Source organism: Rattus rattus, chromosome X, assembly GCF_011064425.1.
Source record: "Rattus rattus isolate New Zealand chromosome X, Rrattus_CSIRO_v1, whole genome shotgun sequence".
In the NCBI taxonomy this organism is placed as follows: Eukaryota; Metazoa; Chordata; class Mammalia; order Rodentia; family Muridae; genus Rattus; species Rattus rattus.
The window spans coordinates 92,049,347-92,069,074 of record NC_046172.1 but is presented as its reverse complement, the minus strand read 5'-3'; the positions used below and the strand labels follow the sequence as shown (position 1 = coordinate 92,069,074).

The 19,728-nt window shown below is 36.5% G+C and overlaps 2 protein-coding genes across 2 annotated transcripts in view; one reads left to right on the top strand and one right to left on the bottom strand.

The window, feature by feature from the left end:
- LOC116888646 (collagen alpha-5(IV) chain-like) overlaps positions 1-19,728 on the top strand; it is a 760,537-nt gene that overhangs the window by 395,081 nt on the left and 345,728 nt on the right. The window lies entirely within an intron of this gene.
- Nup62cl (nucleoporin 62 C-terminal like) overlaps positions 1-19,728 on the bottom strand; it is an 82,486-nt gene that overhangs the window by 5,527 nt on the left and 57,231 nt on the right. Inside the window, exons 5-9 of the mRNA XM_032890170.1 lie at positions 16,332-16,482; positions 16,025-16,074; positions 15,755-15,889; positions 13,378-13,489; positions 10,132-10,198 (exon numbers count right to left, since the gene is read on the bottom strand). Of these exons, the coding sequence (XP_032746061.1) occupies positions 10,132-10,198; positions 13,378-13,489; positions 15,755-15,889; positions 16,025-16,074; positions 16,332-16,482 (515 nt within the window). The remainder of the gene's footprint in view (positions 1-10,131; positions 10,199-13,377; positions 13,490-15,754; positions 15,890-16,024; positions 16,075-16,331; positions 16,483-19,728) is intronic.

Genomic DNA, 19,728 nt, shown 5'->3' with positions numbered 1-19,728 from the left:
AGAATTGCTTCTTCAAAAGTCCCAGGAAAAATTATTTCCAAGCTATCATTTAATACCTAACATTATCAATCAAGTGAGCTAGCGGGGTACATATCTTTTCAGCAATGCACAAGATCAAAATACATGTTGTACATTCTCTCTGGAAGCTGGGGGAATATGTGCTATAATGGAACCGAGGGAATGAATCAAGGGATCAGAAAATCAAGGGAGTCACAAAGTAAAGTCAAGCGAGCACCAATTTCAGAAGGTATAATAGAGGAGGGCTGAAAGGATAGCTCAGTGGTAGAGCATCTGCTAAGCATGCATAGGTTCTAATTCCAATCCCAGGAACCACCACCACCACCAACAACCACCAAATAAACAGCACAGAAAACAAAGAGTAGAGATTACAGCGCGATGGAAGAGACAAGTATTGCAAGTTGAACTAGATAATTTAAATTAAAATCAGGGATTCAGGTACTAACTATACTGTTAAGTATACAGAAAACTAAGCCAAAAATAAAATTCAAAAGTAAACAAAAACCTGTAAAAAGAAAGAAAATGGAGTGTGCTAGGCTATGAACAGCACCTGTGTGATCATAATTAAAGTAATAATGGTCAAAGTGAAATTTATGATATTTGTGCATTGCAAGTAGGTGGAGGGACTTAATATAGGAAAACTAAGACTAAATAGTTTTTGACAAAATTAATTTAATTTGAGGTGCCTCTGGCATATCTGTGGGTGAATGTTTTTTTTTTTTTTTTTTTTCTTTTTTTTTTTTTCGAATGGGGACCAACCCAGGCCTCTTGCGCTATAAGCAAGCGTTCTACCACTGAGTTAAATCCTCAACCCCTGAATGTTTCTTAATGCAGAGTTTTGATAGTGAAAATAAAAATAACCATTTGTGAAATTATGGCTGGAGATGACAACTGGGGTCAAATGTACTGCTGGCTAAGAGAAATGCCCTTTAATGCCCTTTAATGGTTAAGAAAACCATTAGAATCAGGGAAAGGTCTCAAGCCAATATTCTAAGTGCCTACCTTAGAAAAACAGAAAAAGAACAAAGTCAACACAAGGCAAGCAAAGGGAGGGAGTAATAAAGACAGAGCTAAGAGGAAAAGAGAAGTGCAAACAGAATCACCATAGAAAAAAAAATCAATGAACTAAAAAGCTAATTCTTTTGAGAGAGAAAAAAAAAAAAGTCAATAAAATTAATAAACTTCAGTCAAGAGGGAGAAGTTTACACAGAAACCAAATCACCAGGATCACAAAAGAAACAGGACATACCACTGCAAAACTACAAAACTACTTTTTGTATTTATAACCCAACAGCCTAATTCTTTAAGAAACAGAAAGCTTTTAAACCAAGGTAAAACACACAATCAAAATACATTTAGAAACAAATGAAACCTTTTCCCTACAAAAATACCCAGGCCCGAACAGTTTTACTGACGATCTATCAAACATTCAAAGAAGAATTAATACCATTTCCCCAAATCCTAAGAAATAGAAGACAGTGTTGATACCAAAAACAGGCAAAGATAGTACAGTATCAAGAGAAAACTACGGGCCAATAAATCTGCAGCACACCCAAAATATCTCACATATTTAAAAGCTTATAGCAGAGAATTAGAAAAATAGATCCAAAAAGGCTGACTTTTTTTATCCCACATATGTATGGATGACTGTCGATTTAAAAAATAACGAGTCCACAATGTAATCAAATTAAATAAAAAGCTCTTGTAACAACTGTACCGAAAAGCATTTGATAAAATCTCACACCTGCTTATTATTTTTAAAAAATCAGCTAATTAGGAATAGCTGAGAATACATGAGCTTGAAAGAGCACCCACCAAAACCCTACAGCTAATATTACTACGTTAGATGAAAGACTGGATGTTTTGCATATATGATCAGAAATGAAAGCAATAAGTAAACTAAGGACTGTGTGATAGTTAAGGGGAAAGACACAAAGATTTATAAACATAAAGACCTCAGGAAAAGAAATCCAAGCTTACCCCAAACTGATTTTTGATAAGGCACAAAAGTAAATTCAAGGGCCAAATGTGTTGGTTCATGTCTGCTATCCCAGGTTTAAGGAGGCTGAAGCAGGAGGTTTGCCATGAGTTAGAGAACAACTTGGGTTACAGTGTCAGAGTCTGTCTTTCAAAAGGAAAGAAATTTAGACTACAAGATGACTCAGCAGATAAGAGTGCTTGCCACCGGGGTTGGGGATTTAGCTCAGTGGTAGAGCGCTTGCCTAGGAAGCTCAAGGCCCTGGGTTCCGTCCCCAGCTCCGAAAAAAAGAACCAAAAAAAAAAAAAAAATAGTGCTTGCTACCAAACCATCATGGGAGAGAGAACTGACTCCTACATGTTGTCTTCTGACTGTGACATGTGGCATGTGTTTGTGTGTGAACACTCACACAATATAAACAAACATAATGACAAAGTAAATAAACTCTTTTGACCAAGGATAGTTTTTTCAATAGTACTGAATCTACTGAATGAATACAGGCAAAATCAACAAACAAAAAGCCATTGATCCAAACCTATCATACAAATGAAACCAAAATGTATCACAACCTTAAAATATAAAATGTAAAAAAAGACCAAACTTTTAGAAAAAAATGAGAGAAAAATCTTTGGGATTACAGATAATAAAAGCAAAAGCAAACACTGACAAATTGCCTATCATCAAAATCTGTGACAGGCTGGGTCAATGTCAGTATCCTGATTATGGTATTATTATACTACAGTTTTGTAAGATGCTATAATTGAGAAAAATAAGGTAATAAGAAAAATAAGGTAATAAGAAAATAAGGTAATAATAAGTAGGGTTTTGGTATTATTTCTTACAACTCTGTGAATCTGAGTTGACCTCAAACCAATTTTCCTAACAAAAAGCCCAACACATATGTGTAAGCTATTTTGTTAATGCTGGTGAAACAGGTTTTTTTCTCTATAATTGAAGCTGACCTGGGGACCTTATTCAGAAGCTCAGGTTAGCTTCATACTTGTGGCTCTCCTGCTTTAGCCTTCCTAGCTATGTCACATGTTAAGGTTTTAGCTGTTGCCAAACATATCATATATAGGAGGCTAGGTTGCTTTTGACACTAACTGAAATTTTGTGGATTTCATATAATTAATCTTTCCTTGTAATTCAGAAAAGAAAAGTGAAGAGAAAAGGGGGAGAGGGAAAGAGGATACGACATTACCCTTTGACTAGTCATAGCTACTTTTAAGACATGCAGTTTACTAAAATCCAAGTAACAGCCAGCTCTACTTCAGTTCTTGCTGTACACTTCTAGATGGAAAAAAGTACTTCTAGAAGTACAAAGCCTCCCCCTCCGCGCTGCCCCCCACTCATAAGAATGCATCTGGTGTCATTGTGATATTAAAGTGATGAGAAGCTCCTCTGCTTGGTGTAGCACTGTTCTTCACACACAATTGATGGAAAAATACAGTTCAAAGATGGGTAAAAAGAAAGACAAGCAAATGGCAAAGGGGTCCTGAATTATTGCAGTCGGGCAGGGTACGTAGCCCAGGCAGGAGGATTATTTTTACATCTTTATGTGGTCTTCACTTGGTCAGTTATCAAAATTTTCAAAATATTACTCATTATAGAAGTCTCACTTTAAATAGCCACTTCCTAAAAATTAAAACAGCAGCAGCAGCAGCAACCCTGCTGTGCCATTTTGCCGCCCCGCCCCCCCAGCTTTTGTTTCTTTATCCATCACACTTTAATCTCCTCCCTTTGTACCTGTTGAAGGCAGAGATAACATGACCATTTATGCCTGCTACAGACTAACACGGAGCCATAACACATAGGTGTTTTGTTCAATATCTACATAACATCTAAAATTACAATATCTAATCTGGTCCGCAACTCATGCCCACTGAATCATCTCCCAGCCCCAGCACTTGAGTCTTCCAAAGCCTATGGGTGCTACTTCGAGTCTCTTAATATTCTGTGATGGCAAATAAAAATGTACGAAGGTTTCAATACTTCTCAGAAGCCAAAGCTTATGAGAATTCATAGTTGGGCCTGTTGATTCCTCTCCTACAGCATTTTTCCTATTAATGTACCTGCCTGTCAAATGCTTTGAAATTTTTGAAAAAAACAGTGCATAATTCATGCATATATTGAAATATCACACTGAACTTCATTGATATGTATAACAGATACATATTAATTAAAACAAACTAAATGCTGGGCCAGCAAGATGGTTTGGCAGATAAAAAGAACTTGCCAACAAGACTAATGGCATAATTTAGATTCCCAGATCGAGCTGACTTCCTCCCACAAGTTGTTCTTTGAATTTCATAGAGTCACTGTGGAATATACAGAGCCCCTCCAAATAAATAATAGTAATTTAAAAACAGACAAACGAAGTGCTGACCTAAGAATGGTGGCAGACTTATAGTCCCAACACTTAAGAGGCTAAAGCAGGAGGAGCACCATGAATTTAAAGGCAGCCTAGCTACATAGTGAGACCATGTCTCAAAATAAAAAATTAAAAAGTAAGATAAGCACTGTGTTGAGCTATAACTGACACCATAATGCTATCCTTTGCTCCTTCAAACACTGGTGTGCTTAACATGAGGACTGTCTATCTGAATACTGTAAGGGAGGCCATCCACTTATTTCATGTTTGACTTGTCTATTGAGCATGGGCCCCAAAACGGCATTATCCTGAGGCTCCAGTGTGTGTATGCACGCATGCATGTATTCAGTCACCAGCAAGAGGAAAACTGCTTTGGAGGGAAAAAACCCTATCTTTCTTACAAACAATATAAATTCTGGTATTTGTGAGTGATTTAAATTATGTTGCATATAATTCATGTGGGGAAGCTCTCCAGCTTGAGGAAATTCACTTGGGCACAAAATGTACGTAAGTAGGATTAGTGAGAAATCTAATTTTGCAGGTGTATTGAGGGTATGTCAAATCTGGATTTACATACAGAAAAAAATTCTGAGAATTCAACTCTGAGAATGTTAACCACCACACACTATTTCTTAACAGGAACTGAAGATTTGCTTAATTCCAATGTTAGTCCCCTAATCTAAAGTACAGGACATTCTTTGGAATTAAGGGAAAACATCTGTTTTGTCTGTAAAGAATAGCAGAGATGATCTAGTGGATCATTTAAATAGTGGAAAGACGCAAAATACCATTCAGTTAACTGAAATGGGAAGACTTAAGTGTCCCTGTGGAGTTTAAAATACACATTCTATATGAGCAAAGTCTACTTAGGTGGCTTTGTGCTGCTGTCACAGAGCTGGCAGAAGCCATTCAATTCTAAAGTATCTGAAGTGGAATGTTCAATTCCAGAATATAAGAGATGACCTTACCAATCCACCAATGTCACCAAGATTGCCCAAAGAATGTAAGGAAAGGCAGAGGCAAAGGGAACAGCCTCAATCAGTGAATGAATTGGAGCCTAGTCTAGAAGATGAAAGACGACGAGGGCTCAATTGCAGTTTAAAGGCATCTTTTGGCACTTCAGCATTGGATGCTCTTCAGATAAATGAGCTGAAATAACAAAATATCCGGGCTTTGCTTTTGTGTTTGTTCATTTTGACACAAGGTCTCATACAGCACAGCCTAGCCTTCAATTACTCACGAGTACTGAAAGATGACCCTGAACTCGAGTTCTTCCAGCTTTACCTCAAGGTTCCTGGAGTGGTTTGCAACTGTCATGTCTAGCTTTAATAAAAGTGATTGTTTGAAACAAAGGTGTCACTGTTAGACTTGCTTGGCCTGGTACTCATTGTGGAGATCAGGGCAGTCTAGAACTCACAGACATCCACCTGCCTCTGCCTTCCAACCGAAGGTATTAAAGTGTATACCATCATGGCTGGTTAATAAAAATATTTTTAAAATCACTTATAGGCTGAATCAAAACTGCTTTAAAAAGATCTAACACTAAAAAAAGTTTAATTTGAAACTGTCTCCTCAGATAATAACTATTAATATTGGGCAAAACAAAAGCACAATTATAAGGCATTATGTAAAAACAGCTATTCTAAGATGAACCCTTAAAGCATTTTATGCAAGAGTTAGTTAGATACAGTTGATGACTAAGAATACTTCGTATAGAAAGTAAGGTAGTCACAGACACGGGACTCTACTTTGGAAACCTAACAACCCGGAAGATCATTTTAGTTACTTTAAGGAGTAATTCTTTCTGCTCTAAATAACAATATAAATGTGAGACTCCATAGAATAACTATGCAGTTTTACTCTTTAGGAGCCCGCGATGATCATAGATAAAATAGATTTAGTCTTAGAACCTTGGGACATCTCATGAAAGAAGCCCAATGCCACGATAATAATAACGTTTTGAATAATAATGTGTTTTCCATGGCCTGCTCCTTTATTATTATGCTATTTGGTGACTATGAATGGACAGGGAGATGGTGGTATACGAAGCAACAGGAAACATGGATCCCTTATCCCACCTCCCTCCTCTGCCAGAATATACTCCATATACTTAAAACAAATAATAAATGACTTCAGACGGATTGCCAATTCTGTCGTAAGTGGTCCCCAAAGAGCTAGAGTTGCTGCAGCTTCAGTGGCTGCCAACTCAGAAGACAGATGTGGGACTGCAGCACTATTGTCAAGCCAGTCTTGAAAGAATGCTGTACAGTCTTACAAAAAGGAAGACAAGAGGGAGCTCCGATTTGCATCTGTGGCTACTATTCACTCTCTATTATACTCTTCAGCTGAAAAGACCCCACAGATACTGTCTAAGGGTAAATAAGCATTGTATTTGAAACCCTGAATGTGTTCAGACTTCCCTTAATTTGATGGTCTCTGAACCCCTTTTAATTCTGCCTATCGCTATGGACTGGTGTAGGAGCTAGAGATCTAAAGGAGCCCGGCTTGCCATACCTTTGTGGATGTTGAAAAGTTCATGGACTACGAAGTAATGGGTTAACATAAAGTGTATGTGGTGTTCAATTTCCAGTTCATCTTTATTTTTCCTTTGAAACACAATGGATTCTTTGGAGTAACTTTAAATTCATGGAAAATATTGTCCAGAAAGAGAGTCCCCATATACTGAATATACTCAAAAGTTCTAGGCTCACAAGCCTCCCCAGCTACTACTGTCCCACACCAGTGTAGTCATTATCCCTGATAAAGTACCATTACCACCCAAGGTCTATTCTTTACACTGAAGTTCATGAATAACGTTGTTTATCCTACAGCTTTCAGAAAGGTATAATGATAGGTAGCCATCATTAAAGTACCACAGACAATATTTTTACAGCTCTCTGACTGCCTATTCATTCATCACCACGCCCACTACTGATCCTTTTCTTTTTAAACTATCTTTACAGTTTTGCCTTTTGCAGAATGTCATATATTTGGAATCACACAGTCTATACAGTCTTTTTATTTTTAGCTTTTCTCAGTTAATAATATTCATCAAAATCACTTTTAAATAAATGATTTTTCAGTTAAGTATGTAATCTTTTTCATGTAACAGCTGCCATGTTTTATTATGGAAAATTTTTGTGCCAATATTACAGATATTAAGTCACAAAAACATTTCCCGGAAACCTTTTAAAATAAAGATTTGATTTTATATGAGTTAATGATTTCTTTTTAGTAAAATATAATATTTGTATTGCCAGAAGAACACACTCATTCATTTTTCTATAACTGCTCTCTGAAAGTGAAAAAATGGACTAATTTAATCTTAAACTTTCAGTCCACAGACCATTTCAACAGACATGATCCAATTAACTATTAAAAAGGAAAATAAAACAAAAAGAAAAAAAATCCTTTCCTGGACAATATAATTAAACCCCACCATGCTGCCTTTCTTGATTACCTCGTTTCCTGATATGAAAAGGAAAGGCTTGTTGGGTGGGGATGGCAGAAAGAAGCTGGTGCTATCACGAACTAACAGAGTTTTCTCATTCTTCAGGAAGAGTCCGTCTCTAATGAAACCCTCTAGACCAGGGGTTCTCACCCTCCCCTGCGACCCTTTAATGCGGTTCCTCATTTGTGGTGACCCCCAACTATAAAATTATGCTACTTCATAAATAATGTTGCTGCTGTTATGAATCGGAGTATAAATATTTTGGGAGATGGGTTTGCCAAAGGGGTCATGGCACACAGGTTGGGAACTGCTGCTCTATAACATTTCTCTAGTTCTTAAACTCAAATGAATCTTTAGAAAAAAAAATGAATTCTTATTAATCATCACCCTCTACTGTCTTATGCTGCTATCAATTTTGACTGAGAACTTCACCCAGACACTGAAAATTAACATCCCATCCAAAATATTTCATATTTAACTACCCTGTCCTCCACTGTTTTGTGCATGATTAAAATTTGTTTTTATATCTAACAATACCAACACTGTTTGAAAAGCTCACCGGAATTAAAAATAATGTTTTTCACACAAGGAACTCTGGATCCTGATCCCAATTCTTCTATGATTGGTCTTAGTTGTGTGTTCTAAAGAAGTCATTAAACCTTTCTGGGCCACAGTTTTTTCATTTATATAAAGTAAATCCCTTGCAACACTAACAACTTTAATTTTATAAAGGAAACACTGGCTGGGAGCCTTGCGGTTTCATTTATGACAAAGAGGATCCCTGCCAAGAGAAAAATCACTGCAATTTTTCTTTATAACCTAAATTACCTTGTAACACCCCTTCAACTCCACCCCAAAAGTACTGTTCGCTGTGGAAAAATAAGCCACACACAGGAAAACTTTGAATAATCTCATTCTTTGGCATTGTGTGGTTATTAACACTTCCCTTCTTCTTAGCTACTGTGTCAACTTCTCAATGTACATGGTATTTAATGAGAATCTACCTGGAACTAACCTCTTTACATCTAGTTTAATAGCTACCTTTGAACCCCATGACCTTCCTTATGTCCAACCCCATACACAAACAACACAAATTTTAACAACCAATAACTAGTTCTTCTCACTGTCATTTACTAACTACCAACTACGGACTAGGCACTATCCAAAGAAAGCTATCCACTGCTTCTTTTAATCTTCTAAAAAATTAAGGGTACGTATTATCTATCTTTCGTTTTTGAGAATGAAATTAAAGGCTCCAACAGACTAAGTGTATGCTAAAAAGAGGTACTAACTTCACCTGAATTGTGTGTGTGTGTTTTATTAATCAATACACGGAGTGATAAATTTTAGGAGTATATAAATATCTTATTCCTCAATGATCTTAAACTTTATAGCTTCACCATTTATTGATGACCCTTGCCTGAATCAGCTACTATATAACAGAAATACACAATCATGATTTCCTATTGTCTTAAACAACTAAAATGCTGAATTTCATGGTATGTAAATTGTACCTCAATAAGATATTTTTAGAAAGTTAACAAAATAACCTGTAGTCTGTTTTGGTTCATTTTCTGCTAGTATATTTTTCTGCCAAGAAATGACTATTAGTTGAAAGATTTATAAACAATGCAGGGTATTCAAGATAAAGATGAACTTAAACATATTCCACAGAAAACTTGTATTATTAAAGCAGAGAGGCATAGAGGAAGAGACCCAACCTCGACTTGCCCAGTCTCTACAAGCATGCACACACGTGGCCTAAACATGTCATGAACATATACATTTATTTCTTCAAACAAAAACATTCCAAAAGAACGTTGTATTCAACGGTTATCTTCACTGAGTTAGTATGCCAGAAATTGTGCTGATTTGGGGTGAGGAGGGCTTCAGTATTTGTCTCTCATTTTGAGTCCAATTCTGAGTATACAAAATATATATGTTTTACCAAGATCAAAATTCTATATAAAAGATAAATTTAAAAGTCCTACTACGGGGTTGGGGATTTAGCTCAGTGGTAGAGCACTTGCCTAGCAAGCACAAGGCCCTGGTTTCGGTCCCCAGCTCCGGAAAAAAAAAAAAAAAAAAAAAAAAAAAAAAAAGTCCTACTTCATTGATACTGTCAATACCTTACCTATACCCATTCCCCATTTTTATTAACTTCTACTTAAACTGTAGAATTTCTTCAGAGAGTATATGAGCATGAGCTGAATAACCCTTGAGCCAAGGGCTTAAGTCAGTGTGGTCCCTGAAAGCACAATGTGCGTTATACATTTTCATACCTACAACACTATGTATAAAGCAAACTCCCACCTGAGTTATGGCTGATCCACTGCAGAGACTCCAGATGAGCACTCAGAATCCTGCAGACCTGCTCCAGCTGAAAACACACCAAAGTCTTTTAGATTATGACTATTGGAATGTAGTAAACAAAAAAGCAAGCAACACAGGAAATTGAAACTAGGAAGCAACATTTAATTTTGTTCTGGTAACTGGTGCATTGACAATGAACTACACATTAATGGGGCTTTGCCATTTCATACTTATACACTAATTACTGTTATGCATTAGTTCAATCTATTCATTTGGTAACTGTCAAGAATAAGATCCCTACAAATCAATAAAAAACTGACAAGCACAATATAAAAATAAAGGACAGTAAGAAATGTTTCAAAAGAAAACAAATTAATAAATCCATTTAAAATTAATAACAAAAAATTTGTCAATCAAATCTGCACATTTAGGGGGGACACTCGCTTGTTAATGTAGTACAGACTGGCCTGAAAACTAGTCATGTAGCCAAGGCCCTCCCTCATCCTCCTGAATGATAGTAATATGCATGGCCCCTCAAATTCATTCTTTTAAAAATAATAACATTCAGTAGTCAAGTATAGGTTGATAACTCCTTACTCAAAATCCTGTGAGTAGAATTGTTTCAGACTTTCTTTTCAAATTTTGGAACATTGCATTATATATAACGAAATCTCCCAGATATGGGAAGCAAGCTTAAACATGGAATTTATGTCATACATTATCTTGTACAGATAGCCTGAAGGTGATGTTATTTGTATCATACCTGTAGTTTGTGTGTATGCTGCTTGTTTGTTTGATCATTTGTTTGTTTCTCATGGGCTACTCTGACCACTGAGTTACACCCGAGTCTAGCTACGCCCATATTTTTTGACTATGACCCATCTCATGGCTGTGGACCTTTCTATTCGTACATTATTTCTTTGCTGAGAGAGTTTTAGATTTTGGAGCACTTAAAATTTCACCATTGCAGATGGTGAAATTTGCAAGTAGGAAAAAATCTGCATGTTAATATACACTAAACACTAATGTAAATAGGCCCAAATTTCCAAATGTACATTTTTATGTTACCTGTCAATAGTTTTAAAATATTTGTAGCATTTTATACAGTATATTCTACTTCCGGGGGCCAACCCAACTCTAAATATGATTGGTCATTACAATGCTATATTAGATATCCCCAAAATTGGAAATAATATCTCTATCAATAAAAATGGTAAATATATTATAAAATTCATCTCTAGTGAAATATCTTGGCAGCATTAAAACTCACATTGTCAAAAGAATGATTTACATTTTCAGAAAGGGCCATGGATACAGAAGGTAAAAATCAATATATTTATGTTTCAGATTTTGTTTACATAGAAGGACTTTGTGTGTGTGTGTGTGTGTGTGTGTGTGTGTGTGTGTGTGTGTGTGAAGTGTAAAAGACTAGAAGAAATACATTAATAGAAAAGGGAGGGATTGGTAATGTTGATGCTTTAATTTTATGATTTTATAAAAAAATGTAATTGGGTAATAGACATGATATGTTCACAAAATTGTAAGTATTATGTGGTGTCTCCCATTCATCGAGAGACACACACACAAACCCCCACACAAGCGTAATGAAAGTCATTAAGTGCCAGCACTGTGAATGCTGGGACACAGCTCCTATTTTTGTACCGTGACTGTGATGATCATCGCATTATCCATAAGAACATTATCATTCAGTAGGTGTGATTTTTCTGTTCAATGATTTATGCTAGCTGAAAAGAGGGATGATCTCTCACTTCCTTTGTCCTGCTATCACACAGTAATTACCCTTAACTCACTCATCTTAAACATCTCCATTATCCCGACCAGGAAAAATGAAAACAAAAAGACTGTTTCCTAGTCACCAGGAAAACAAAATAATCGTGGGCCAAGTTGAGAAAACGACAGAGATAGATTTTACTAACTCTGTTGACTACACTTCTCAAATTAATTCAGCACTCCAGGACTAGACATCAGTTCTGCTGTGTCTAAATCTGCTTATATTTATCTATGCATCAGAAACCTATCACAACAAAACAATTTTGAATCTTGGAATTACATTCAGAATCTAATAGAAATGTATTTTGTCGACTCGTGATCATCTTTGTGAACACAGGGCAGATGGTAGCATTGGTAATTTCAGACTAATTTATATTTGTCATTGTTCAATTTTAGATTGATGCTAAGTACAGAATAGCACTGTTTTATGGCTGAAAGGGACTTACAGGTCATTTATTCTGTCCTTGACATTTTACAAAAGAAGGAACCGAGACCCAGGGAGATTATGTGACAAAATTCTAATAGTTTCTCGACTATAACTGGCTGTCTTTTCATAATTAAAAAATTCACTAATAATATGTATGCACAGAAAAAAACTGTCTGCATCTAACTGGACAAAGAGCTTGCTAGAGAATAATGGCCACTTATGTATATGTTATTCATTCTCATCTACCCAGATCTAGCCTCACTCCTACTTATAACTAATGAGAAAAAGCACAATAGAAGCTCCTACAATAGGAGATACCTCTTAGCTTTAGTCCCATTGACTGGGAGCGGGGAAAAGAGGACTTCATTTAGGCTTCTGAGACAATAGGGAAAGATAGGGGGAATATGTTCTTTATAATTGGAGTATAGAGAACTGAAAGAGAAACCCCCCACTTCTTTCTTACTGCCAAATTGATTCACAGAATCTTAATTCTAACGGGATCCTCAGACACGCATTCCAAAAATATAACATATTTGCTTTATGAACTAAGTTAGATGCTGTAAAGCAGTTAGAAACATGACAACATTTAACAAAAAAATTTTTTATGGGAAAATGTTGTCTTAATAGTTGCTATAATTTAAAGATATAAATTAGTGCCTACATATGTCCAACAGACCTAGACATATATGTTCATATTTATAAGAGTGTGTAAATAATTATATGGTCTGAAAATTTAACTAGTAAATAAAAAAAGTACCAGAATCCATTTAATTATGCAGAAAGTAAGCCCTGAATAACATTGAGAGTCATTTATTTTACACTCCTGGGAATAACCACAAAAACCTCACAACTGTAAATATTTACTAAATATTTACTGTCCCACTAATCATGCCTAAGGGCTTCATATCTCTAGAGGGCACATAAGGAGTACTCTGGAGAACAGGAGAATGTGACTAATTAAAAGACCCACGGAGGGCTAATTTCCTATAAAATCTTGGCTGTCTAAATCAAAAGAACAGGGACCGTACTGGTTCAGAAGGAGCATTAGGACGAATCACTGAATTCAGGTAAATAATGATGTCCTTGAGATCTTGAGACATCCTTTTCAGATCAGCATCTATGACTTCGGCCAGTCTATAACTGCAAAGGGAAATGAAAGAGAGAAACAAGAAATGTTTTCTCATGGTTGTTACTGACATATAGAGATTTTACACTCCTGGGAATAACCACAAAAACCATATAATTGTCAACTAGATCTGTCTCGACTCCCCTACATTCATTTAGTTTCCAGTTATGATCAAGGACATACAGTCTCACAGATTCAATGTTACCACCATAACCTAAGACTGCAAAGCAAAGACTTTAGCCTCTGGCTAAATTTCTGATGAGTATTAGAGCAAAGGAACCCTTTGGTTGAACCAAAATATATGCAATAGCCAGTACTGAGATTTCTTCAATGACTGAGAATACATCAATGCTGAGATTTTTTTTTAATGACTGAGAATACATAAACTTTCACATAGTAAAACATTACATGGTATACTATAGCAAGTAACAATGGATATTTTGGGAAACAAGCTTCACAATATTAAAAGGTAGATACATCTAAGTTTAGTTACAAACTGATCAGTGACCTAAATTTTCAAATATTCTGCTCAAATTGTTTATGAGACAGAGAAGGGAGCGGGGAGTGATGGAGAAAGGTTGCTTCCTTGAGCTAGTCTGGTATATAGATATGTTTATAAGAATTCAAAGCCAAGAGAAGATTTCTCAACTTTATTATCTATAAAATTAAAAGATGCATTTAGATTTCTTGGTAACTACCCATTGCTCTCAGTGCCAAATTTCTTATATGTAATTGGTTGCCTAAAGTGTTCAAAATTCTGGTGAAAGTATTATTGTAATATAAATTTGAGTAGAGTACAAAAGAGCAATTGGGAAGGAGTTAGTGTTTCTGAGGTTTTCTTCCCCAATCTACAGTTAATATCTTCTAAAAACATGTTTTAAAAACAAACGAAACAAAAACTATAGACTAAAGTTGAACATGGTGATACATTCCTGTAATCACAGCACTTCCAAGTATAGATAGGTGGGTCAAGCCTTTCAAGCCAGCCTTAATTGCTACATAGTTTGTGGGATGAGACCTTCTCCAAAAACAGGTGATAAAAATATAGAATGTGTCAGGTGTGGTGGTGCAAACCTACAATCCCTGTACTCAAGAGGGGGAGGCAGGTGGATCTCTATGAGTTCAAGGACAGCCTTGTCTATCTATGTAGGGAATCCTTGGCCAGCCTGGTCTACCTAAGGAGTTCCCCACGGATATATACCCAGATCCTATCTCAAACAAGGAAACGTGTGTGTGTGTGTGTGCGTACACATGCATGTGTGTTTCACAAAAACAATGTCAAAGAATAGAACAAAGGAAGACATGGAAAAAGGAAATAGAATGAAAACACAGACAGAAACAGGACTAGAAATAAAATGGAGGTCAGTACAGATTAGCTATACTTATCCACATTAAAATTCCTACAAAAAAACCATCAACTTGCGAGCTTTATAACAAATAAGTTCAGCTGAGCACTTGCAAAGGCTCAGTGGGGCACTGTGATGAGTGCCTGCAGTGCCTGCTACTCACAATGATAAGGTGACAGAACCACTTTAACCCAGGAGTTTGACATAAACCTGGGCAAACCCGCTAAGAACCTGTCTTAAAAACCAGAAAAAAAAATCCAAAACATAAAAGCCCCATCTTGATTCACTAACAAGCCACTGACAAAGTGAGCCCAAGTTAGTCGCAATTTAGATTATGTAGTATGTTCGCACAACGTCTCTTAATGCTTTCTAAAGTGGCCTGATTATCAAATCACAGGTCCAGGGACAGAGTTACCATGGGAACCCTGACAGCGAACAGACACAAAGTAAAAACTGAACAGTACACAAATAAAACATACCTAGCTTGAAACCCTGAAAAAAATAACTACATTTTTGAAAGCCAGAGTTCATCCTCAAATTACCAACTGTGTTTGAAAAAATCAAATAATGTATGACTAAAACCACTGTATGAATATTAGGTTTAGAAGTGCCACTATGAGGCCAGAAATATTCCATAATACTATAACATCACAAGTAAGCTTTTACTTTCACTTTAAGAATACACTTGACAAATATAAAAACTTTATAGACAAACGTGAGCTTGAGATTAATAATAGTGAATGAGATGCTATAAAACAGAGCTGCCGGAATGATGCCTTTCTTTGCAGGCATCCGTTAAAGACAAACACGGTGAAGTCAAAGCAGCTGATAAATACCAACTGGAAGTTGCCCTTTCCTATCGATATTTATTTTCTGTCTTGTGATTCAATTTTTCCCTCCTTCTGCCCAACTCTTCAATCTTTATGTACTTACATCATCTCATACTCCTTATTCACATACAGCAGTTTAAGAGGACCATTCTGCTCCTTCAAAAACTCCTCTATGGGAGCCAAGGTATGTTCCAGTTCCTTCTGCTGGAGCAGGATAAAATCCAATTCTTGTTCCAGTCTGAATAAAACAAGGCGATAGAAGGGCTAATGCAAGCAATTTTGGGTAACTAATTAAATGCCAATAAATAGCAAGGGAAAACAAAAGAGAACAAAAGTATCTTAAGTATTTCAACCAAAGACATCAAGGGTCTACCTGCTCTGATCCCGTTTCACTCTTTCCACTTCGTTGTGCAAAAGAGCAATCTTTAAAGAGAAATAAGAACAAAGTTGTGTTGATATTCAAATTTTCTTAAAAATTTTACAACAATATACATTTTCTCGAACATCACTCTACCACCAAACACTTCCAAATTCAGAGAGCATATTAATTCAGGAAAATGTTTTTAAGATATTCATCAATATTGCAACAGGAAACTAACTACAATACAAAAGTCTATTCTCATTTGCTTATCTAAAAGTTCTTGTACAATAAAGTGAGATTAATGAGAATATCTTCTTACCTCATTACTGGTCTCAATCAGTGCATGGTTCCAAATATTGAATTGGTGAGCTTGATAAAAGTAGTGTTTTTCTTGTTCTTGAAGCTGATAGTGCCAGTTGTTCACCATGCTATCCAGGGGACCATAGGTCATCACAGGAGTCACTATTGAGCTAAAAACCATAAAAATATGGTCATATTTATTAAAGTATAATCTTATTTTAAAACAAACAATACAGGATAATAAGGGAGAAAAACTTGTGGGGAGATTCTCTACTATGATGTCTAGTAAAATCATAACATGCAAAGATGATTTTAAAACATCCAGTTAAATTCTCTGAAAATTATCCTAAGGAACTAGAGCAAATGGATACTTCTTAACATGTCTACTATATCAAAAATATAAACAGCTAAGCCAGGGCCACAGTCTGCTTCCGCTCTCCATGCTATGTCAGCACAGTATGATGGAGGCTACAGGAATTACTCATCTAAGTCCAAGTGTACTTCTGAGTATTAGTCACAAAAGACAGGCATCCCACAAGACCTGCAAGGAACCCTACAGAACTCTAACTCCCCTGAGGACTGTATTAAGAGCTGATCTTCTATATTCTGTGATCAGGGTAACTAGGCCAAACTCTGACTCTAGGGGTAGTATCAGTGGAGCTCTAGGGGAAAGTAATATGTTAATACTTTGCTGGCAGAAGGATGTAGCATTCTAAATTCCTACTGGGGTAGTAATGGGGACATATAATACCAGAGTAAAGCTAAATACTCTCTCAGAAGCAACAAAATTTAACAAGAGTGGGTAAGTCAGGATTAATTGGTAGGCCTCGCCATTTGCTGTGGTATCACAGGGACCCAGTAGAGAATCTAATCTCTAAAGACTGAACACTCTAAGACAAATTGAGACTGGTAAGGACTCCCATTTCCCCCACTCTGGAAGTCAATTAAGACTTGAGGAGTTTAACCTGCTCACTGATGGGCAAAACCAAAAGTAGAGGCGAAAGGACTATCCTCTTACTCCCATGAGCCTTGTGTCAGCAAGGCCCAAAGGAGGGCCAAGCCACCATGTCAATAGAGTATCCACGAGGCCAAACAAGTAGCATAAAGGTAAAGTAGCTGGTATTCTGAGTCCTCTAAACGCATGGTCCAAGTAATTGAAACTTTGCCTACTCCTATATCAACCAAGTATTGAGTTAGCTCATCACTTGCCTCTTCTTCTGGTGTTTCTAGTCCCATCTGCAAGCTGGGCTTACATTCCTACAAGAGCTAGTGACATGGGAATGAGTCAGCAGAGCTCAGAGTTGAACTTCCACATCACCTGTGTGCATTGAGGCAGTATGACTGAGGGTTCCATTTTTGCTGGGGTGCTTGGGGCAAGGTCCAGTTGGAAGCGAAACACCCACTCTTTGCACTATATCTCAAAAAGGGGCTATCTCATGAAAATAAAGAAGATATAAATAGGACCCAAACACTCCTAAAATAATAGACAAATGTCCATGACACAATAAAAATGATCCATATCAAGGACTAGGAAAATCACCACTCCAAAGAGAAAAGGCTAGCAACACACATAAAAACATTAAGAGGTATCAGATGTTGGGAACTGCCTGAAAAGAATTTTAAAGCAGCCACTAAAAATTTCTGAAGAGGGCAATTTTTAATCCTCTTGAAATTTAAAAAAACAAAGAAATGGGGATTATAAAAAACAAGTGGAAAATATACAACTGAAAAATAAAATGACTGGAATAATAAGCCCTCCTGAAAGGCTTGATGCTAGCTAGAGTGAGCTTACAGAAAACAAATCCATGAACATAATGGCAGGTAATTAAAATGTACAGAACAACAAAGAGGAAACAGACAAATGAAAAAAACTCCTCTAGGGCACAGGAGGATAGTAATAGATGAGATAAAAGTATGTGCAAGAGAAGTTCCAGAAAGAGAAAATGGGCCTGAAAAACTATTGGGAAGAAAAAGTTGCAAACTTTCTGAATTTGGGAAAAGACATAAACACGCCATTTCAAGAGGTAAACAACCAGAAATAGGATAAATCACAAAAACCTTCCTCTGAGGCAGCTGTGCTAGCCACCATGCTATGGAAAGGGCTCTAGAGAAATCCATGGGAAGACACAGTGTGACTGGACTTAGGAAAGGTAAAGGTTTTATATATATGTATGCATGGATGTGTATATATGTATTCATATGTATGTGTATATACCTATTAAATCATGGAAGAAAAAATATGAAAAAATATGCTTAAAATAAGAAGAGCAACTGAGTGATAGCTGGCTTCTCATCTGAAACGGAGAGGTTAGGAAGAAGTTGCACACTTGCAAAGTACTGGAAGGAGGAAAAGAAGTCCTCATCATGACCTTCTTCGCATCTTCATAAATGAAGAGGAAATAGAGATATCTTATGGATATCTAAGGTGAAGCACTGCTCACCAATCTCCCCTTGAAGATCGACTCTGCAGAAGTTAATGGCAAGTCTTAGAATGTCACCTTGAAAAGGCTGCAAAGAAGGGCAAAGCATCATCCACCCCCTGAAGGGGGTTTTGTAGATTGTTCTTGTAGGTGGGAATGAAAAACACAGCCTTCTGTGGTGTTGCGTTCAATGTGCATGGAAGAGATCCTTGTGACAACAGCACCAACAAGATTAAAAGTAGGGAAAGTAAGTAATGGGTTTCTCTACTTGAACCAAAATGGTAAAAAGTCAATACGAATAGACCGTTCAAAGTTATATATGCATACCTTTATATCTACAACAACCAGTAAAAATTAATAATAATAATAATAATAATAATAAAGTATTAAAAACACCATATATACAACAAGGTAAAACTGCTTTAAAATATTCCATCCATCACAGTTAGATTAAAAACAAGGAGAAACAGAAGACAAGTCAAAAATAGTAACTAAATAACCAAACAGCAGAGTCAAGCTCTGATAGTCAACAACCACAATACCTATAAACAAGCTAACTAGAGCAAATAAAACAGTGATGGATATTGCAGTTTAAAAACATCCAGCAATATATGGCCCACAAGGAATCACTCCAAGGCTATGGAAAGGCTAAGGTAAAGGAGTTGAAGGTAAAAAGGTATTTTTTTAAAGAAAAGATTATGTTCCTATTACAGAACAACAAAAATTACCATCTGCAAAGTCAAGGGGAATTGCAGAATAATAACAAAATCAAGATGTAAGGGGAGAGCTGCCAATCTAATGTATATGCAGCCAGACGGTAAAGCCTCCAAGTCCATAAGAAAAAGCTAGATACAGTATATAGCATGAAAAGGCAGGAGGGAAACTATTTAGGGGGAAAGAAGGGACTACTAACAAGACATGGATGTGGGAAAGGGGGGAGCAGCAGGGGTGCCAATAAAAGAAAATTGTGTTATGTATGTTTGGAAATGTTACAGT